The sequence below is a fragment of the Arvicola amphibius genome, chromosome 12 (assembly GCF_903992535.2).
Source record: "Arvicola amphibius chromosome 12, mArvAmp1.2, whole genome shotgun sequence".
NCBI classification, from domain to species: Eukaryota; Metazoa; Chordata; class Mammalia; order Rodentia; family Cricetidae; genus Arvicola; species Arvicola amphibius.
In genome coordinates, this window is record NC_052058.2 from 56,101,225 (window position 1) to 56,124,961 (window position 23,737).

Genomic DNA, 23,737 nt, shown 5'->3' on the forward strand with positions numbered 1-23,737 from the left:
CTAAGGGAAGTGAGAACAAAAACTAGCCCAAGTGCTTTGAGGTCCTTCTCATAATCTACATCTGAATCTCTAAGTGATGACGATGAAAGTCACAGCACAAATCTAGTGAACACTTGCCAGAGCAGTCTCTTTCCACACCTTGTTGTCCAGCTGTAAGTGTGTTTATTTTACCCTTTCCTGGCTCTTAACATTTTTATCTTTCTGGTTTACCTTCTCTACTCCATAAGCTGTGAACTTCTCACAGTGAAGAACAAAATATTCATTTTCTTGACCATTCCAGCTCTCTAACATTGTCTAGAAGAAACGTATCTTCTATGACACCTGACTGGAGCATTTCAAACCATACCTTCCCAGATTCCCAGGTGCTACACACCTGTCCCTGTGCCTTCCCAGATTACTCCCAAGGACTTCATTTTATTCCTGTCATTGTTGCCTTTTCTGCTGAATTTTCCTTTTTAGCCTCAAACATACTGTTATCTCTTTCCTAAAAATAGAAAGCCTGTCTTGATCATCCTACATTTCTCCAGGTAAGGCCACTCTGTTTACTTTACTTCCCTATTTCTCTACAACTCCATTTTCCCCCCTTTTCCTGTCGAAATTTTTGTCAGTCACCAGTGAGCGCTGTCTTGCCAATTGTGAGAAAAGTTCTCTGTTAGTACCATTAGTAGATTTATGACTCAATTGTGATTAACATTGTCTTTCCCTTCTTGCCTTTCTTGGCCTTCACACCATACTGCCTATTTGTTCTTATTAGCCAAACATGGCTGAGTTTCTAGAACTACTGTAGTTTTTGGGTTTTTTTTTATCTACTTTTGATTGAAGATTGTGTTTGTACCTGTTTAGGATGATCCTCCTGTCTTTCCTCTATAACACTTATCCATCTATCATTCACTAATATATGACTCCCAAAGGAACATTTAAGTCTTGTCTTAAACACACCACAGTTTCAGATTCCTTTGCCTACTTATTATATAAGACTCTTTTTTGGTTGTTTTCAGTGGTTTTAAGTTTAATAATATGGTCCAAAATAAAACTATAATGCAAGCCAGCCCTTTGACCTTCCTGTCCCTGAAGGTTACACCTTACTCTCTCTCTTTTTTTTAACTTTTCAAAAAGTTTTATTGTATTTGTGCTGTGTGTGTACATATGTAAGTCAGAGGACAACTTTCATCAGAGATCGTCAGATTTGGCAGAAGATGTCCTTATCTCCTGAGCCATCTCATTAGCCCTTACCTTAGACCTTTTATGCTTTAATTTTATTTGCTTATTTTAATAACCCATGAGTTATTTTGTATTCTTTGATTTTCTTTATGTCTACATACTCCAATTCATCAGTGAGTCCTACTGTGACTGTTAAATTATACTACAACCTCTTTCCATTTCACTGCCATTTCTTGTCTCTCAGTTGATGTCCATGCATCTATTCTTGTTCTTCTCCATAAAGAGGACACATAAGCATTTCAAGTATTTAATCGGATTGGCTGTTTAATAGCACTCTGTGAAAGCTAACTGTATTTAGAAATAGAGCCCACAAAAGAAAATACTTTCAAACGTCTTTCTGTAGACCTCTGAGAACCTACAGGACTGGCTCTTGTAGAGTTCTAGCTCCAGCTCCCTCTGTCTTTTTATCCTCAGAGCGTCATCGTGTTCTGGTTTGCACTGATTTCCTCTCAGTTCCTTGCTGTGCCAAACTCTCTTTTGCCGCCTCCTTTGTTTTTATCTCTCAAGTTCTTACTGTTCTTTTATTAGGAAGATGTTCTTTAGTTAAAGACTTCCCAAGAGAGTGGTCTCATGATTATCTTAGAGTCCCCCCTTTTCCCTACTTCCCTAAAAAGTTGCATTTTTAATTAGAACCTTGTTTATTTTACAAAAGTACCTGTTAATCTTTATGATTTCTTTTTGCTTTGACTAATTTGTTATGACTTACTTCTTTTTACTAGCCTACAATCTCACAAAGGTAGGGCAATCATTGCCTGTTGAGTCTGTAAATAGAATGTCTATTTTCCCTCAACAATAGTCTGTCTCTAAAGATGCGGTAAAATATTACAAAACATTACATTATATTTAGTCTTTGGAATTTTAGCCTCAGTTTATGAACTGTTTTTGTGGGGAAAGAAGTCCCTCTATCTGAGCATCTGGAGTGTGGGGTCACATGTGTAGCCACACTGTCCCTGGCCATTAACTTTTGATATGCTTGGTAAGGCTACTCTCTTTCGGGCAGTCTTTGAGATAGCATCTCATACCCTGGCTGGCTTTGAACTCTGGATCCTTCCTACCTTTGCTCCAAGGTGCTGAAATGAAAGTTGTTCACCACTACACCCAAAAGCTCTCCACAGTTAACAGAATGTAGGAGACATGTAGTATTTAGATTTCCAGTCTGCTGTTTGGGGTCCATGTTATACAAGCCTAAACAATTTTTTGACTTATTATAAAATATTTTAAGATAGTTTACAGAAATATGTCTCTAAAAGCTTGTAAATCTAAATGAATAAATCTGGACGGTTAGAATACTGGCGGGGAGAAAAATAAAATGAGTGAAGCAGTGATGCAGAATAGATGATGAGGAGACCAGGGCACACTGCAATGGAAAGGGTTAGAAAAATATAGGATGCTCAAATGAAATTGTAAGGCAGTGGTGGGCTTTTCCTTATGTTGTTGCTTCTCATCCCTTGTTTTTAATTACTACATCAGACTACTTGAAACCATTTCCAGCATTTATAGTTCAGAGATTTTGATCCTATACACCTTTGTGTATCATTTAACAAGACTTTTTAAAAAGCAAATGTGTTTATAAGAATATGTTTTTTAAAATAAGAAAAATATGACTTTGTGCCAAAGTAGTGAACTGATTATGAGTTTAAAGTGTTCTAGTGTAAGTACAGAACAATCCTGTCTCTGTTGGTGATGCTAGGATGTCTCTTCTTTACCAGGGTAACCTTGGTAGCCTTGGTGTTTTCTAGGCTAGATTTGGATAGTTTTCATTTGCTACATCATTTGTAACATTTTCTAGGTTAGACAGCTCAGGGCAAGAAGATATTGGTAGTTCATTTTTCTTTGTATTTACTGGGAACCCATTTAGAACTATAACTAGGGAATGTGATAACTTTGGATTAGGTGGTTATGTCAGGGAATATAAAATTCAGTTTGGAACAGAGTCCTTTGTGACTGGAGTCTCTTTTTCCCTTGTTTCTCCCCTACTTCCTTGAAATGTAATTTGACCAATATGTACTCTCATAATGGTAGATTTCTTTTGAGTGTAAAAGACAAATCTTATGATTATATAATCATATTTCATGGTACTAAAAGCGTTGCTATTACACTGACTAAAATATGGGATGCTGAACACTTTTTAACAATATTTCTGTTAAGTAACTGTATTAATAGTACTCGCCCATGTATAGCATCCTCCTTCATACTGGCAGTTTCTAGGAAGAACTAACAGTGGAAGTCTATTGATGATATTGAATTGTTCATTAGCTCTTTTCTTTTATTGAAATGGGTTTTTTTTGTACAGTATATCCTGATTATGGCTTCTCTTCCATCCTGCCAGTTCCCCCCCCCCCATTCAGATCCATACCCTTTTTGTTAGAAAACAAACAGGCAACTAAGGGATAATAAAAATATAATAAAACAAAAATAAGAAAGTTGGAATAGTACCAAACAAACAAACAGAAGGAAAAGAACCCAAGACAATGCACAAGAAACAGATATAGACACAGAAATCCTCTTGTTCATACACTCAGGAATCTCATAAAACCAAAAATTGGAAGCCATGATATATATGCAGAGGACCTGTAGGTTTTTGTTGTTTTTGTTGTTTTGTTTTTTAAAAGGATCAAGACCTGACATCAACATTTTAGAGGAAGAAACCTTCAAAGATGCCATTTTCTGTTGGCCATCTGTTGCTGGGCATGCTGCCCTGCTCCTAAGTGTAATTGGTTTCCCCAGTGAGATCCCCTTGGAGGATGCTTTGTTTTACTTTGTTTGTTTTTGTTTTTGCAAGTTATTATCAACTGGAGATAGTTTTTGGGTTAGGGATGAGGCATGTGTTCACTTCTTTTAGCTCTAGAACACCATCTGGTGCAGACCCGTAAGGGCCCTGTACATGCTGTCTTACTCTCTGTGCATCAGCCCTGTTTTGTTTAGAAGGCCTTGTTTCTTTGGTATTTCTTCACCACATCTACCTCTTATGCTCTTTCTGCCTCCTCTTCTACGAGGTCCCCTGAACCCTGAGGGAGGAATAATGGGAGCATTACATTTATGGCTGAGCGTTCTGAAGTCCCTTCTCTCTCTCTCTCTCGGCATACTGTTTGCTGTGGGTCTCTGTATTAGTTCCCATCTGCTGCAGAATGAAGCATCCCTGATAATGACTAAGCAAGGAACTGATCTATGAGTATAGCAGAATATCATTAGTACTCATTTTATTGATACATTCCTTTAGTAGAACAGTAGTATTTAGTTTCCCCCTGGGTCTTTGGGCTGCCTATTCTCAGGTTCTTGGTCATCCAGCATCTGATATGGGCTCCCTCTCATGGAGTGGGCCTTAAGTCAAATCTGATTTTGGTTGGTCATTCCCACAAACTTTGTGTCAACATTGCACTAACATATTTTGCAGGTAGGACACCATTGTAGGTCAGAGAGTTTGTAGCTGGGTTAGTGTTTATGTTTCTCCTTCAGTACCATACAAGGTGCCTTCCAGTGGCCAAGAACACTAGCCACTAGGGGCAAAGGCTCTAAATAGGGTCCAACTTGACTTCTCTGTGTTCAATGAGTTGTGCAGGTGTTTTTTTTCAGCAATAGGACCTTGTCATCAGTTTGAGAGAGCAACCTGTGGTCTTTGCAACAGCCTGGATTGTTTCAGGATTTTGGTAAACAATTCAATTAGATGTAGCCCAATCCCTGTACTGGAAACTTCATTTGTTGACAAGAGGTGTCCAGTTGGGGCTCTGTCTCTTCTATTATTTGGCAAATTTATCTTCATATATGTATGAAGATGATATATATATATATATATATGTATATATATAGTGTGTGTGTGTTGTAGGTAGTTAGATATGTAGATAGATAGATAGATAGATAGATAGATAGATAGATAGATAGATAGATAGATGATGTAGGTGTGTCTTCTATCTATCTGTTGATTTCATTGGTTAATAAAGAAACTGCCTTGGCCATTTGATAGGCCGGCCCTTAGGTGGGTGGAAGTAGACAGAACAGAATGCTGGGAAGTTAGTCAGACTGCCATGCCTTTCCTCTCTGGGACAGATGCGATGAAGCCAACCGCTAGGTCAGGACATGCTGAATCTTTCCCGGTAAGACACCACTCGTGGTGTTACAACAGATTATTAGATATGGGTTAGTCAAGATGTGAGTAAGAGGCTGAAACTAATGGGCCAGGCAGTGTTTAAATGAATAGAGTTTGTGTGTTGTTATTTCGGGGCATAAGCTAGCCAGGCGGCTGGGAGCAGGCAGCAGGAACGCAGCCTGCAGCTCCTCACTACAGATAGATAGATGAAATACATATATAAAATGTATCTATTTTAGGAAGCTTCTACTGTACTAGGTTTCCATACTACCACTCAAATGGCCCTTAATTTTAGCTGTCTCTCACCATAGTTTCTCCTTTCTCTCCATCTTCCTTCTCCATCCCCACTTGATCCATTCCGGTCCCCTTAATCCATAGCTATGTATTCTATTTCCCCTTTCTGGTGAGGTCTGTCCATCTCCTCTAGTCCCTTACTTATACCTAATGTCTGTGGTTCTGCTAATTTGCCGCTTGCTTATCACTGACTTAACCTAATATACACGTATAACAGAATACATACCTAGTATTTGTTTTTTGGATCTGGATTACCTCACTCAAGAAGAACTGTTCCTTAACTCTTAATTAGTGGGTTTAAAGACAATTCTTTATAAACAGAAGTCACAATAATAAGAGATTAATGACTCAAGCATGCTTGATTCTCTAAACAACAACAACAGAAAATTGCATAAGAGGCTGAAATGTAATTTGTTGTGAGTATTACTGAGAGGATTTATATGTGCTTCCATTACTGAGAGCTAATTTTCCTCCATGTCCCTGGTCTGCTCAAGGATACCATCTTGCACTTGCCTACTTATTTTCTTTGTTTTTAAAAAAATATTTTTATTTTATGTGCATTGGTGCTTTGCCAGCATGTATGTCTGTGTGAGGTGTCAGATTTTTGGATTACAGACAGTTGTTAGCTGCCACGTGGATGCAGGAAATTGAACCTAGGGCCTCTGGAAGAGCAGTCGGTGCTCTTAATCACTGAGCATCTCTTCAGCCCTTGCCTACTCCTGTTCATGTATTATCTTTTCCTTCTCCTTAATTAAACATATTCTAGCAGCACAAACTTTCTCCCCCAGTTAAAACACACACAAAGTTCACTTTGACTTTTCTTCCTCACCATCATCTATCCCTCCCCCTGCTCCTAACATTCAGTACTTCTGCAGAGTATATATGCTTTCTCTTTCTGCTTCATTGCCCCCACTTCTTGAACCTGCTACAGTCTGGTTTTGCCTCATACTAGTACATCATAGCAGTATCCTTTTCTGGCATATATTAGAAACAGTGACATAGTGGCTTGCTCTATCCTTTGACTGTTTCTATCATTTGTGGACACACTTTTATCACTTTACCTACAGCACTTTGGTTCCTCAGTTGTGCCTGCCCTATCCCTGGTTTCTTCCTCTTAATATTAAAACTTTCCAGGACTCAGTTCTATCATTCGTGAGGGGCCTTGAAGTTTCATCTTAAATGACATCCAAATTTCTGTTAGGAATTCTTGACTCTGACATCCATTGTCTGGTTGCCTTCTCCACTTGGATGGCTTTTAGTTCTTTCCAGAATGAATTGTTTCTTTCTTTGTTCTTCACTGTAGCAAATGGCAGCTTCTTTTCCTTCTGCCTAGGCCCAACCTTTTTCATTCTGTCTAGACATTAGCAAACATGTTGCCTTTGTCTCTCACATCTCGCATTATTTCCCCTGAGCATTCCCTCCTACTGGAACAGCTTTCTGTGATAGCTGTGGAGCTTACTGCCTCGTGTCCACAAGGCCCTAGCTCAGTCAGCACCTCAGAAGACATTCTAAGGACTGTTCACCAAATATCAGTCTCTCCATATTCCCTATCTTCCAGGCCTTTGGTACTAGTTTACTACAGCAGTTACCCCAGGGGCGCATGCGTGCACAGATCTCTGTGAATGTGTATGTACATTCACAGATGTCTATTTCCCCTCAGAACGTAAACTCCATAGTTTATCTTATCCATAGGGATAAGAATTATTTTGCTCAATGTTTTATTGCCCCTCAAACTTCATATATAATAGGTATATGGCTACCTCTTGACAGAATTTCATGTAAATTTTCTTTGTGCCAGGATTATTTCCTTAGACAAGATTAATTAAAATATTGCGTAAATCATTTTGAACAAAAATAGAAAGGTAAATGACAATTCCAACATAAAATAGGAACATTTTAAGGCTATGACATACAACTTGCATTGTAAAAGATCTACTGAATTCTAAGATTGTTTCCATATACATAACTGTTTAGCCCTTTTATTGAATTTTAATTATCTGACTGAAATTAGTAAAGTAACTTAATTTTTTTATTTAGATTATTTAAATTAAAATTTTATAGCTATAATTCTGTTTTATTTTCTGTACAAAGAAAAATTATAGAAAACTTGAATGTTTAGTTTAGAACCTTACAGGTGAAGTGTGTAGTTCAGTGATCAAGTACGCACTTAGACCCTGTGTTCAGTCCGTAGGACCATAATATGGAGTGGAGCCCATAAGGAAAGCAAATAGTGTTGCTTATGGAGGACTTTATTTTTGTCAATATGGCTACTTGAATAATTGTAGAAATTATGTGTCTAATTCATCAAATTAAAGAGAAACATTTGGTTGTATGCGTATAGTATTGTCTCATAATTTAATGACTTTTTAATCAGTAATTTGTTTTTAGTATTTCTCTTTGAAACATGTCTTATTTAATCTTTTCCCTTCTTAAGTGTATAATCAATTTTATACTATTTTTTTTGTCGTGTTACTCTCTTCTTCTTTCTTTTCCTATCTGTGTCAGAATTTTTAAGGGGGCCTGAGATAGCTTTGCTCCGTAAGCGCCTGCAGCAGCTGAGGCTTAAGAAGGCTGAGCAACAGAGGCAGCAAGAGCTAGCACAGGCCCCAGCATCAGCCTTCACTTTCCACTTCCGATCAGGTCTCCTCATGAGGGCTCTTCACGGGACCCTCGAGCTTCAGGTTTATTGATGTCAAGTGTGCTTAAATAGCTTCCACAGTTGCTTTCTAATACTGCTATGTGTAGTTCAGTGTTTCCCCTCCCATTCAAATGGGAACCTAATGTGCTTGCAGCTTTTCCTTCCCTTCCTGGCATTATAGTGGTGTTCAACATCTGCTGTTTGAGGGGCAGATTGGCGGAAGCATTTCCCAGAGGTGTGAATCTACAACAGTGGCTTATCTTACTGTACATCTATTTGGAAAGGGCAGATGTTTATTACTTGTAAAGCTGTTGAAGTACTTTTCTATAAATCTACTAAATTTCATACCTGCTTTGATATTTTTGTAGAAATTTCCTATATGCCAAAATGAACCTATGCTTTTTAGACTTTTGCTTAGTTTTTTTTTTAAGTCTGTAGTTAGCCAGTTATTTTAAACAAACCTAGTAATTATTTGACCATACTCGCATGCTCACTCAGTCATTCCCTTCTGTTATTATTTGATTTCTTTCAATATTTTCTTATCACCTATGCTATAATCAGCTTCTGTATATAAGTACTATAATTAATATAAGCAGTACAAGTACTTTATGATCTCAGTTTCCTGTTCTTGAGCTGTCAAATTCTGATATTATATAGTAATAGTCAGTGCTACTTACATTAGCACTCCAGTTCTTTTAATTAACACTTCTTAAGAATAATGAAAGGTACAGCATAAAAGTTTATCAAGATGAATAATAGGTACACTATATCTTACTGTGTAGGTATTATAGACGGTGTTAAGATGTGCATTAGGAAACAAAAATGTGCCTAAGTTCTCATACTAATAAATTTATAATAACTTTGATATATTTTGCTTTGCTACTCTAAGGAGTAATGAGTTTGGGTGTTAATTACATTGAAAACTCTGAATTAATTAGTTGGAATTAATTTGTACCATTTATGGCACAGAATTAGTCAACCTATGTATTATAAATATCTGTTCCAGCAATGGTAACCATAGCGCATTTATCAATAATAAATTTAAGCTTCTGTAATATACATGTGGTATTTGGAACAAATTTAGGGGGCTTGATTTGTTATTCCATGCTATATTAATAGAAAGAAAGTCAGGCAAAAATGCTCAGATATTTTCTCCTGGGGGAGATATTTTCTATACTTAAAACAAGAAATTTAACAAGACTCTTTGATCAGATTACAATAATGGTATATATTAATAAAACAATTTACTAACTATGAATTCATACTACATACAGTACTATATATAGCCTAGGATGTTTTTAAAGTAAAAACAAATAAAAAGGAAAATAAAATGCCTTTATATATATATATATATATCTTTTATTTTGATTGATCATGTGTGTGTGCCTGTGCACGCACATGCAAGCATGCCACATGGAAGACAGATGAAATTTTGTGACAGTTCTCTTTCCACTGTGCAGATTCTGAGGACTGAACTCAGACTGTTAGGCTTGGAGGTAGTCAGTCACTTTATCAGCTGGCTCATTTTGCCAGCCCCTTATGTATAGACAGAGGTATTTTTTAAGATACCAAAATTTAGCAATAAATCAAATGGTAAAATGAACTTTAATATGAAGCAAAATTATTTGAGGAAGAAAATACATTGTGAGTTTTATAATAGTAAGTTGAGGCTTATTTATCTTTTATATAAAGTTTCAAAAATTTGAAAATTGAAGCAGGTTCTTTTTTGAGTCAAATACTGAAGAGTGGTGTCAGGTGTGCATGCCTTTAACCCCAGCACTCAAGGGGCAGAGACAGGCAGATAGTTCAGAACCAGTCTGGTCTACATAGTAAGTTCCAGGCAAACCAGGGCTACACAGTGAGACCTTGCCTCAGAAACAAGCAATGTAAAGTGATTATATGGGTTTTGTGAAATAATAGGATGCTATCCTCTCATTCCGCATATCTTTCTAATTAACTTGTACTAAGTCTGGAAGCCAATTTACTACTGGTGGTAATCCTTAAGGAGCTCAGGCTTACCAACTGTGAAGTTGAGAAACATTCTCTTTTCTTTCTTAGGCCCACATGGTCTAGTATTTGAATCCCTTAGTGCTATCACTCCGTGTACAGTGATCTCCTCACCTGAAAGGGAAGTATTTTATGTGTACTTATGTGTTTATCATAGCATTCATATAAGTAGGGCATCTTAGTCAGTTTTTGTTTTGCTTTGAGCAATGGTCTCCTGTGCCCAGGCAGGCTCAGACTGTGCAGCTGAGGGTAAACATGAACTTCTAGTCCTCCTGTGTCTGTCTCTAAGATGCTGGGATTACAAGAGTGTGCCACCACACCCAGTTCATAAAGTTTTGGAGAAGGAACCCAGGGCTTTGTGCATGCACTCTACGAACTAAGCTATATCCCAACCATTAATAAACTTCAATCTGTAGCATGCCTTGTGTTCATGTGCTAGTGCTACTTCTGCCTTACTCTGTTCTAGAAATGTTATTAGGAACTAAAAGCCTGTTAATAACTGTTCATAAAGTCTGTTTTCTTTGCCAGTTAAATAAGCGTTGGTTATGAGGAAAGATGAGTTGGCTTAAGGCAATTTTTTTTCATTTCAAAATATGTTACAAAAATATAGAAGGAAAATTATGAAATTTAGCAAAAAATAATTTTTAATTAATTAACAATTATTAAAAACTTCTCTTAGGAGCTAGAGAGATGGCTCAGTGGACGGGATTCATTTGCAGAGGACCCAGGTTCAATTCCATGCACATATATGGTATCTCACTACTGTTTATAACTCCATTAGTGGGTATCTGATACCCTCTTTTTACCTTTACAGACACCAGGCATGTATGTGGTATACATAAATACATGTGGACAAAACCACACACACAAAACAAAGCTAAATAAAAAATTTTAAACCCTTATACTTAACTGTTAGATGCATTTTTGTGTGTGTGTTGACAGTAATTGATCCATTTTCTCATAATAGATGTTACTACTATCAGGATAGAAAAGTGCCAAAATTAGCTTTATTTTTTTTTCCTGGGGATAGTGCTTAGAAGCACTCAGAATGGTTGAGCATTTGACATGTGGTCATGAGCTTTGTTACAGGATAGCCTCCAGCAGCGCTAGCGCTAGCTTGTCCTGAACCCTGCTGATGGGTTCTGTACTGGGAAGATCAGGGCCACATGTGGTCTGTTCCCAGGTGAAGTTCAGGTGTTTGTGCTGTGGTACCTAAAGTTCTTATGAAATTGTCTAAAACTAAAGGCCTGTAGTGGTTAACTGTGTGCTAATTGTGCCTGTGATAGATCAAGTGTGCTTTCCTTATTGAGGAGCAGACAATTATGAAAAATGTTAGAGTCAGAAAGTGAAGTAAACATGATGTTTCTTTATTAAAGTCATAAAACCAAGGCTTGTTCTGTTTTGACAAAGGTATCAAAATTAATATATTTGATTTTAGTTTGTGAGTTTCTTAAATATAAAAGGTATGTTTTTCATGATGTGTTTTGCCTATCAGTAAATTATAAGGGGCCAGCAGATGGCTCAGTGGGTAAAGGAGAGGGCCATGTCAGCCTGATGACCTGAGTTTAATTCCTAGGTCACACTGTGGGAAGGAGAGGGCTGACTCCTAAAAGTTAACCTCTGACCTTCTGTGTGCTATGGCATGTGTGCCTGTACTTACACACATACCATAGGTACAGGTATGATAAAAATAAAGTACATTTAAATAATTTATGATACTGCCAACAAATGGTACTTCCATTGTCTTTCCACTTATTTAAATTTTTTAAATATAAGGTGTTCAAAAGATACAAGACTTAGATTCAAGAAATTGTAAAAGTAGAAAGTTTCTGAATCATTTCATTGACTGGCAGATATTTTCTTCTCTTTTTAAAACAGAGAAGTCAAGAGAATTCTGTGAAAGGTTGTGAAAAGTGAACCAACAATACCTAGTTTCTAAGTAAAAGTTGAGAACAAGTCACTTTGCAGAAATAATAATCTACAAGTTTCGTGGGATGGGAAGGACCCAGACTCATAATCACAGGGAATATTATATATTAGTCAAACTTTTCTTTTCCTGTTCTTTCTTCCTTCCTTCCTTCCTTCCTTCCTTCCTTCCTTCCTTCCTTCCTTCCTTCCTTCCTTTCTCTTCTTTCTTCCTGTTTTTGTTTTGTTTTGTTTTGTTTTAGACAGGATTACTCTCTTTAGCCCTGGCTATCCTGGAACTGTCAGGTTGGCCTCAAACTTAGAGATTCACCTGCCTCTACCCTCAAGGGCTGTGATTAAAGACATGCACCACCACACTGGCACTATTTACTGACCAAATAATGTCAACTTCACTTTTAAATTGTTGTTTCAAATAAATCATATAAAAGAGTTAGAGCTTGGGACATAGCTTAGTGGCAGGACAATTGCTTAGTATGCATAAGGCCCTGGATTTGGTCCTGCAGTGCCACAAGAAAGCTATGGTTGCTAGACGTTTAAGTCGTGGTTTTCTCTTTTACTGAAGGCAGAAAGGCTCAGCTGTAAATCTTTCATCAGAGTTTTATGTGGAAGTTCTGATTTAAAATGCAGATGGACTGGGAATCTAGCAGTGATTGAATTCGCAGGGTCACAGGAGGAGAAAAAAAAAACAATCATTCAGATTGAAAAAGTAAAACTGTTGGAATTTAGGTTGCTCTTCATGCTAACCCATGGCTCCTCAGCTCTCAAATAGAATATGGACCAACCAACTGTAAAAATAGGTTTTTATTTAAGATTTATTTTTCTTATTTTTAATTATGTGTGTGTGTGTGTGTGTGTGTGTGTGTGTGTGTGTGTGTGTGTGTGGGTATGTGCACATGTGTGCAGGACTAAGGTGCTATGCCCCCAGGAACTGGAATTTGAGGTGCTTGTGAGCTGCCCAACATGGGTGGTGGGAACCGAACTTGGGTCTTCTGCTGTAGTTGTATACACTCTTAACCACTGAACCATCCCTCCAGCCTCCAAAAAAAAAAAGTTTTGACAACTACAAATGATAATCCTTCAGAGCTAAATTTAAAAGTTGTTTTCAATTTTAGAATCTATTACTTTAAGATACTTTAGTTTTTTAAAAGATGTGTTTATTATATATATACATATATATGTGTGTGTGTGTGTGTGTGTGTATATATATATATATATATATATATATATATATATATATATATGCTGCAATGCTATTAGAAGCCAGAAGAGGGCATTAGAACCCCAGGAACTAGAGTTGCAGAGGATTGTGACCCCCATATGGGTACAGAGAACCCAATCGCAGGCCTCTGCAAGAGCAGCAAGTGCTCTTAACCACTGAGCTTTCTCTCCTGTCTTAGCTTTTTTGAAGTACAGTTTTGTCTAGAAGTCAGGAAGTATATTAGTATACTGTAAATCATTTAGGGATTAGATTATAACTTATTTTCTAAGCTCTTAGGAAATGCAACATAATTTACCTCAAATCAGTGATTTTGTTGTTCTTGGCAGTGTTTTGAGATAGGATTGCACTATATCCCCAGGTGTTCTTAAACTTGTGGTATCCTGTCTCATCTTTCTGCGTGATGGAAGAAGTCATAAAGCTTGGTTTGTTTGTTTGTTTGTGATTTGTTTAGTTTGAGATATGCTTTTTCTGCCTAGCCCAGGCTGGCTTTGAACTTGTTGTCCAAGCCTTTTTTCCTTCTGAGTGCTGAGATTACAAGCATGTGCCACCAATAGTCAGGCTGATCATTTTTGAAATTATATTTATCTGTCTGGGGGTGGAGGTTTATGTGTGTAGGCCAGAGAACAACTTGCAAGGGATCAGTTCCGCTGTATGCGTCCTAGGAATAAAACTCAGTCAGGTTTGGAGGCATTTTTTTTTAATCCTAAAAAGAAAACTTTTCTTTATCTCATTATTACCTGGGTCTGAGACTAGTTGAATTTCTGTCTCTTACCTTATGACCTTGGGTAATTCATTTGGCTATTGTCTGAGTTTCCCAGTTACCAGTTTATTTAAGTACTGTAGCTACCCTACATAACAGATGGCATAGAGATGGGCTAGATAATGTGTATATGTAGTTTTTAATACTTGTGAGATAGTACCATCTTATTTATAATATATATTTAGGTAGTGTAGTATACCCAGTTAACAGAGATGTATAGAGATAGGATAGCTAAATATATAGTTCTTAATATTTGTAAGAGACTACCATCTTATTTATAGTATATTTTTCCTCAGAACGTCTTTATAGCAAGACCATTTAAAGTAGACAGGATTCTGAGGGCTGTTTGTACATTTGTCAAATGAATGCCCTAAATAACTGCAGCAAAGGCATTCCATATATGGCTAATTTAAAGCCCAGGTCTTTTTTTCCATTTCAGGTCCCCTGAAGTCATGGGTTGCTGGCTCCTGCTCAGAGTGACAACACCCTGTGGATTCTACTGGTCCTGGCCCAACCACCACAGAGCCGCACTGGAGCATGGAGCCAGCCTAGAGAGGGTCAGGTAGGAACTGTTTTTTCACTTTATGGCACGGTTTTGCTGATTGGAAAAAAAGTAACTTTTATACCCCAAAAGGGTATAAAACATTGATGATTATTTTTTAAAAGGGCTTTTCAAAACTGAGCCATATTGGAAAAAATCAGCATTTAACATGTCCTATGCAAGCAGGCCCTGTGTACTGCCAGCCTCCCCACAATGCTCACAATGACAGCCAGGGTAGCACTTCTGAGATGGATGCATTGGATCATGTTTTAGGCTTTGTACATTAATAAATCAGGCATGATATTGACATAATTCTGAAATCCTTTGTTAATTACCTTAAGTGTTTGAGTCCTAAGGAAAACAATAGTGAATCTTAGGATTTTAAACTGTAATTAAATGAGTATATATTCCATAGTTTGAAGACAATTTCACATCATTCTTTTTCAGTCAGTACCACAGCACTGAAAAACAGCAGCTAGAAGTTACATGAACTCACATTTCCCTGTATGTTATGTAGCTTACAAGGATCATCTCATTAAAAGATTACTGCATCCCTTCTTATAGATTTAGGAATGAGACTCAAGACAATTGAAATAATCTGCCTAGGGTTACAATATTAGTGAGTAAAAGTCATTCAAACCCAGGAAATATGCCTGAATTAGTCTTGTTATATGTTAGATTATAATCTTTTTTTGTTTTTCTACAATTAAAAAAATTCTGGTGTTTAAAGAACTTAAGGATTTTCTTACCAAACTGCAAATTTGGAAGAAATACACAGTAAATGACATTGTGTTTAGTACCGAATGAACTGTTACTTAATATTTATTTCAACCTTTACAGTAATATAATTTAAAATACTTTATTTGTGTTGACTTGCCATATTGCTTTTAGTAGTGGACCATACATTCTGATTTTTATTTTGTAATAAAGCCTTCTAAAACATCTCACATAAATATGGAGTAGAATAGACAAACAGTTGCAGCAATGAATTTAAGCTTCTTACATTTTTGTTGTTACTTGTTATTCTGTTGGTTATTGTGTTAATGTTTGGAAGTATTTCTGTAACAGGAGTTATAGGCATTTATGAACACTTAGTATTAGAAAAGCATGTTACTTAACATATTTATGTTACAGAAAAATAATAATTCTAAAAGGAGTTGCATGTTCTTAACATTGCACACAAAGTAAATTCAATAGGCAAAGAGTCATAAACATTAGCTTTAAAAGATTTTGGACCAGCAAGATGCCTCAGTGGGTAAAGCCTGACACCAAGCCTGACAACTGGAGTTCAATCTTCAGGACTCACATGGTGGAGAGAACTGACTCCCAAAAGTTGTCTTTTAACTTCCAAGTATGAGCTAGCTGTAGCATGTGCATACCCACACACAATAGACAAGCACATAAAGCCAATAAAAATGTAATTTTAAAAATTTTAAGGAATAAGAATAACAAATAATTCTTAGAGATACACAATTGTTACAGGCTAAAGCAGTATAACGAAAATGTTTTAATTGATAATGGGGTTCTGTTATTGGTTTAATGTAAGCTTCATTGTTTTAAATATTGTCAGACTAAAGTACAGTTTTGTGGAGATGATAGCACTAAAGATCTTCATTAGTGTGTATTTTAGTGATACTTTCTAAATTTTATTTAAAAAGCAAGATACATCTTACTTCAAAAAGATTTATGCATTCCATAATGTAGAAAAAACAGTATTTGTGAAGTGCATGTCTTAGTGGCCTTAGAGTTGTCTTAGAGCTTTTAATTATTAAAGGAGAGCATAGAGAAATGTATAATGAATCCAGAGGGTGAACTGTATTTTGTAAAAGACAGAGTTTTTCCAATGTTTAATCAATTGGCACTTTTTTTTTTTTGCTTTGAAAGGTATAACTTTACTTCTAAAGACTTAACTGCCTGATTTTCAAAATAATGTGGGTGGAAATATTAGATCTAAAATGAATCAATGAGAAATCATTTTAAAGAGAAAAGTATGGTAGGTTAAGGAACCAGTGAACACTACCATTCCCGCTTTCCCTTTTGTGTAGTAAAGAACTTAATCAAATATTACTGTGAAGAAATGATAGATAAGGATGAATAAAAGCTTCAGACTTTAGAATAATGTCATGGCTTATCAATTTCTCTGAGCAAACTGATATGATATTAGAATATGGAAGACTTCAGGTTAGTAGAAATGATGCTGGTAGCAGGCTTCAGTCTTCAAATGGAAGCAATCGAATGGTGTAAATTTGGTATGAAACCAGGGTGTATTGGGAAATTTCCCTTACCTATTCAGCTAAGGATGATCTGTAATTAACACCTGTTTGGAGGAAATGAAATGTTGTTAGAATCATAGCTAGTGCTCAGTGAGACATGAACAACATTCACTAAGAACTAGGGCAGAAGATCTTAGAAATGAGGGATCATTTTCACACTTGAGGTAAAGCCATGTTTGTTACCCACACTTTCCCCTTTTGCTGTAGCTCTACTGGGGCACTGGGGTCTCTCTATGGTACACATGCTTTGTCCAAAAATGCTTGGGATCAGAAGTAGCATTTTGGGGGAATAGTTGCATATACCTAATAAGGTGTCTGGGGGAAGTACTCAGGGCTAAGCAGAAAATTCATTTGTGCTTTCTGTACATTTGATGCAAATATCAGAGGTAATTTTATGCAGTGCTTTTTAATGTATATATATTCTGGCTGCATTCTACCATAGGTCAGCAGTGAAATTCTCTATTTGGGTCATGTCAGCACTCAAAACATTTTGAATTTTGCATTTTCATTTTTTTGTTTTGTTTTGTTTTGTTTTAGACAAGGGATGTATAACGTACATTATCCAGTAATTTTGTTAAGGTACTATAGCCATGGGCTGATAGAGAGAAAGGAGAATCTGCCTAAAAATGTTGCTGATTATTAGAATTAAGACTTGTTAACACCAGGCAAATGCCTTTTCCATTGCAGTCCTTTATTCCAGTGTTTCCTAAAGACTAGAACCTAATAATGAAATAAATTCTCACATGAAGACCCAGTGTATCCAAAAGATCAAAATAAAATTGTACTGTTTGAAGCCAAAGTAGAAAGTAGAAAGCACAGACCATTAAGCTTTCTTCTTGCTTTTCTTTTTCTACCAGGTACCCTATAAAGAAGTCTAAGCTTTCACAGAGTATAGTTTCATTATGCACAATGTACCATAGAGTTTTTAAAGTTACATGTTTCTTTGAAGGTATTTAATTCATTGATTATTTTCCCTACAAACCACTTTTTGTTAAACATCCTGACTCCTTCAGCTCATGGTATAGCAAGCAACATCTCACAGTGTCTAGTGAGCATCTCATTTCATGCTTTGAACCTCCCAAAGCAATATGAAAGCCATCTGAAGAGCTGATGAGGAAATTTAAGAAAGGCAAGGTATCTTCTGTTTAGAGGAAATACCCTGTTTCTGATTATCTATCTGGCACCTTATATCTGTTCTAGATGAATTTGATTAAAGGTGTGTGCATGGAAGTAGAATATTTTCTCAACTCAGTCTCAAGATTGCTAAATGCTTGCCTGGAATAACACCTTAAGCACATGACCCTGCTTACTCGCTGCTTGGAAAACACACCACAGTACTTACTCCTCTTCCCCACCCTTATACATTTGTTTCTTAAGCTTAGAGATTATCATGACATTGCTGTGCAGTTTTCTGCTGCTTACTTTTAAGTTGAAATCTCATTTTTGTTTCAGATTCTCCTTCTTCTGTGGTTAACAAACAGCTCGGATCCATGTCACTTGATGAGCAACAGGGTGCGTGCAACAGGAGATGCGCTATGCCCATCCATCCATAGTTTTATTGCAATGCATAAACAAAGTTCTTTCTTGCTTTTGCTTAGCATATCATTTTGATTATGGTCTTCATTAGTATTTTATGGACTAAATTATCTTGTGTGGTATTGTGCACAAAAGGCTCTCATAGCTTGAACAAATTATGTTCTGTGTAAGCTTATTTCTGCCTTCAACATTTTATAACAACTCTGAAGTCTCTCCTTCAATAGTTTGTAATGAATATAAAATACAATTTTTCTTATAGCTGTATATCATAAGATCATATAGAACTGTGGTTTAAGATTAGCAAACTGCCCCATTGTTCATTAGAAGTTATTTGAACGTAGTAATATTTCATATTACTAGGTTGCTATGGTAATGACACTTGATTTTGTGTCATACTTAACTTGTGGTGAAACTCAAGATAGGTTGATTTTTTGTTTCTGTTGTTTTGTTTTGCTTTGCTTTTTGAAACAAGGTCTTATATGTTGCCCAGGTTGGCCTTGAACTGCCAGTGGTTTTGCTTAGCCTTCCTCCTGAGTGCAGGGACTACAGGCATGCTTCCACCCCACTCAGCTCTGATGCTTTTAATTTTAAGCTTTTATGCTTATAAACCCAAAGTTTGGAGTATTACACAGCAGAAAAAATAATGAGAGCTTGAATTTTGCAGGAAAATGGATGGAGCTAGGAAACATTGAGTGAGGTAACCCAGACACAGAAAGACAATTATCACATGTGCTTGCTCATAGGTGGTTTTTAAACATAAAGCAAAGAAAGCCAGCCTACAAACCACAATCCCAGAGAACTTAGACAACAATGTGGACACTAAGAGAGAGTTATATAGATATAATCTATATGGGAAGTAGAAAGTAGAAAAAGACAAGATCTCCTGAGTAAATTGGGAGCATGGGGACCTTGGAGGAGGACTGAAGGGGGAAGGGGAGAGGCAGGGAGGGGAGCAGAGAAAAATGTAGAGCTCAATAAATATCAATAAAAATTGTATTTAATACTGAAAGAAAGCTGGGCCACCAGCAGGTAAACCTCTTGCACTTCCACTGGTAGTTTTTTTGAAGAAGCAAAGGCTTAAGGAGAACTCGATGCAATCACAGGTTTATTGGTCAAGCTTTATTAGTAGCAGATCTGATACAGTACAGAGAGGAATTGGAAAAGGACAACATTCTGACAAAGAAGGGGTACATGAAAAGAAGGATCCAGAAAGGAAGACTGTAAGAAGTACTTTAGGACTTTCTTGAAAATTAAGGCAAAGAACTTACTGTGTTAACTCAGTTCTCTAAAGTACTCTAAGCACTTTGTGACAAAATAATGTTAGTGATACTAAGCCCCCAAAATAACTTTAAATTATCTATTTATATATTTATAGGTGGTATGTATGTATATCAGGGGTCTATGACATGGTGCAATCCAGAGTAGTGATCAGGGGGTAATTTTCAGGAGTCAGATCTTTCCATCTCCTGAATGGGTTCCAGGGATTGAACTGAGTTCAGGCTTGGCTGCAAGCATCTTCACTGCTGAGCCATTACTGCTGAGCCATCTCACCAGCTTGACTTCAGCTATCTCAGTTGAAGAGGGCAAATGAGTAGCTAATAGATTTCATATTTTTTTTAAAAATTATGAATAAGCATGAAATCCGTAAGACTTGATAGGCTGAAAGGTAACATACATAGGAAGGCTCACTGTTGATTGAGTGAAGAAATTAATATTTCTATAGTGTCTGGTATGAAATAGGTCTAATTCTAACTGTCCTAGAAAAATATTCAAAAACCAAATTAGAACTTCTGTACTTTCAGTCTTAAATAATTGACTTTCAGTCTTAAATAATTTATTTCTAAATATTTTAGTGGCATGTATTGTTAGTAGGTCTTTTGTTTTTTTCTTGTTGTTGCTTTCCTCTTCTTAAAAAATAAAGCTAGGCATGGTAGTTCTTGCCTTTAATCCCAGCACTCAGAAGACCAATGTAGAGGATTGCCTTGAGTTAGATTGAAAATCTGTGTTAAAAAAATCAAGCAAAATACAAGGTGGAAAATGGTGTGAGGGAGGAAAAGAAAAAAATAGAGTAAATGAATTTGAGAATTACAAAATTAACTATGTTTTATCTTTATACAGAGTAATAAAATGTGATAGAATTATAGCATCACTTATTACAGTGTAGCCAGATTTATGTTTAGTTAGCCACATAAAATAATTTCTATAGATTTCTGTTAAATATACCTATTTAGTTGGTACTTCATTTTATATATGGTTTTAGGACATAAGAAAGGGAAGATTTAAGTTTAACTCCCACAGATTTGGCCTCAGTGTATGGGTAAATAGTGATGCCATTTAGTGAGGGTGACTAGCCCAGAGATAGAAATTAGGAGGTGCCTTTTTTTGTGGTCATGTAATATAGTTTGCCATGTAGTCTAGAGAGGTTGTATGTGGTCAAATATCAATTGTGTTTAGCAGAAACTACATTGTTAAAGGCCATTGTAAATGTAGTTTTGTGATAAGATCTATGAGCAGAAATGGCCTAGCAATGGGTAAGGCTTACCTATGGCATCATGTGTTATCTGAGGATAAACTGTACCAGCCTGTCACTTCTGGTCTAATGTAATAACTCTGTAACTGACTGTGTCATGTCTAATCAAGCCACAGTCTATTCTTTACTAGCAGACAGGATGAACCTTTGAAAAGTGAATATATACTCATACCATTTTTCCGTCTGAAGTTTCTATAACCCTTGAAAACTACTGAAGTTCACACCAAGTCTTATAAGCCACACATGAACTAGCCCTTATCTCACTGAGCTTACTTTTGGGCATTCTGCTCACTCACTGTGTTCTTGTCAAGTCGCCTCAGTCTCCTAAGCTCAGCTCAATCACTGCGGTCTTGCCTAGTAGCCTTCAGTCTGCTAACATCGTGCTCGCTTACTGTGCTCTTACCAAGTAGCCTGCCTGCTAACACTCTGAGCGCCTTTCCTTCTCAGATATCTTACGTACACTGTTCCCACTCCCAAACTGCTTTGTTGTCAAGCAATTTCAACTTCTCCATTAAGTGTCAATCTCTTTAAAAAATTAACTTCCCAATGTGCCCCCCTTTTCCTCTTTGTGGCTTATTATTTGCTCTCATTAGATTTGCAGCCATGTATTTGTTTGGAGGCTTGTCTTGTATATACCTCTCTCCATATCCTATATGTGTTGTTTTTATTCGCTGTCATATATATGCAGTGTGTGAAGTCATACCACTTTTATTGGTACCAATATTTGGTACCAATATTTGGTCAGGTTTTTGGGGGGTGGCTTGTTGTGATGAGATGGAGTCTTACTTTGGTCTTGGCTGGCCTGGAACCTTCTATGTAGACCAGGCTGGCCTGGAATGTTCAGATATCCGTCCACATGCCTCTGTTTCATATACTGGGATTAAAGGTGTGCCATCATTAATTCTTTAAGTGATCAGAGCTATTGAAATTATTTTAGTTTGGAAAATTCAGCATAATACCTAGTTTTACATATTGGAAAGTTCATTTGGGCAATATTATAAATGAATAAATAGAAGATAAAGATTGAAGAGTGTCAGACCATACAAGAAATTGTAATAATCCAGGTAAGAGACAATGAAGAATCTAATCTAAGGCAGTAGGAGTGGGAAATGAGTAAATTTTAAAAATCTTTGTGAAGTAGAATGAATGGAACTTGGGCTTGGGATAGATTGCTTGTCTTATCTAAGAGTGTAGATTATGTGTCCAACACTACAGAATAATGACAGTAATGGTGACAGTAAGAGATACTTTGAAACTGGTTAGCCAGAAACTGATGAGAAAATTATGTCTAGGTATCTTGATAAGATTATAGTAAACCATCAGAAAGACAGAGCTTTCTGGAAAAACAGATAGGGGAAAGAAGCTATGGATGAGAACCTTTGGCAGGGGGCGGGGGATAAGCATCTTAGTCTGTTTTCTCTTGCTATTAAGGAATACTTAAGTGCTGGCCATGGTGGCATATGTCTGTAATCCCAGTACCTGGGAAGCAGAGACAAGTGGATCTCAGTGAGTTCCAGGCCAGCCAGGTCTGCATAGTGAGACTGTATTTAAAATATATGTATGTGAAAGGGCGGAGGAGGGAGGAAAATAGAGAGGGCAGGGGAGAGGGGAGACTGAATAACACATAAGGAAAGGGTTTTGACTCACAGCTTTGAAAGTATCTACTTGTCTTTTAGTTAGGGTCACGTGCTGCTCCATGCATTGCCAAAGAAAGGAGGGACAAGCAGAAGTGTATTGAAGACAGCTGACAAGTGGGAAAGCTAGAGAAAGCTAAGGAAACCAAATTGGGTTGGTAACAGCTTACCCTACCAGTACCTTCCTCTGAGGAGGAACTCACTCCTGTAAGGTTACATTAACCCACTGGTGAAGACTCTGTCTTCATGATCCTCCATATACTGCTGCATAGACAGACAGTGATGTATTTTTTATCCAAAGAAAAAATTAATCAGTTAGATTGAAATTGAACATTATTAGTAACCGTTTTATCTTTGGTAAGTACCCCATAAAGAAATCTAGGAAGTACTGTGAGAAATAAGCAATATGGAAAGTGCTTGATCGCCTCGATGGTGATAAGTGCACAGTCTACAGCATAAGTATCAGGCTTTAAAGAAGTTAAATATGTAGTCAGAGGTCTGACTTTGCTGCCTGGACTGATTGTGCTCATACAATCCTGTTTCAGCCTCCAAGATAGCTGGGACTACAAGAGCGTATTCCCCATTCCTGACTTTGTCTCAGTAGTTCCTACTTCCTTTCATCAGTATGCTTTCAAAATAAAATTATAAGAAAAAAACAAATAACAAATTGTTATATAAAAATACTTATTAAAAATAAAAATACTTATTAAAAAATCATATTTATAAAATTTAAAGTTGTAGACAAATATATGGGTGGTTACCCAAAGCTAATTATGGGCAAACTCCAGTGGTATCTATGATGCATGCTGTATAATATATATCATTTATATGTATGTCCATATGTGTGAATATATTATATATATGAAACACATATAGATATATTTGTGCACTTATATGTGCATATATGTGTGTATATTGTATGTGGGTGTGCATGTATCTACATATATGGTATGTGTATATATGCATATACATAATATGTAATCATATATATAATTTTATTTTGAGACGGGTCTCACTGTGTAGCTCTGGCTCATCTAACTCTTATTATGTAGATCAGGCTGTCCTTTGAACTCA

At 36.7% G+C, this 23,737-nt stretch overlaps 1 protein-coding gene across 1 annotated transcript in view; it reads left to right on the forward strand.

Moving 5' to 3' along the window:
- The window catches only part of Dcaf6 (DDB1 and CUL4 associated factor 6), a 110,622-nt gene that overhangs the window by 52,417 nt on the left and 34,468 nt on the right, over positions 1 to 23,737 (forward strand). Inside the window, 1 exon segment of the mRNA XM_038348772.1 lies at positions 18,416 to 18,475. Within this exon segment, the coding sequence (XP_038204700.1) occupies positions 18,416 to 18,475 (60 nt within the window).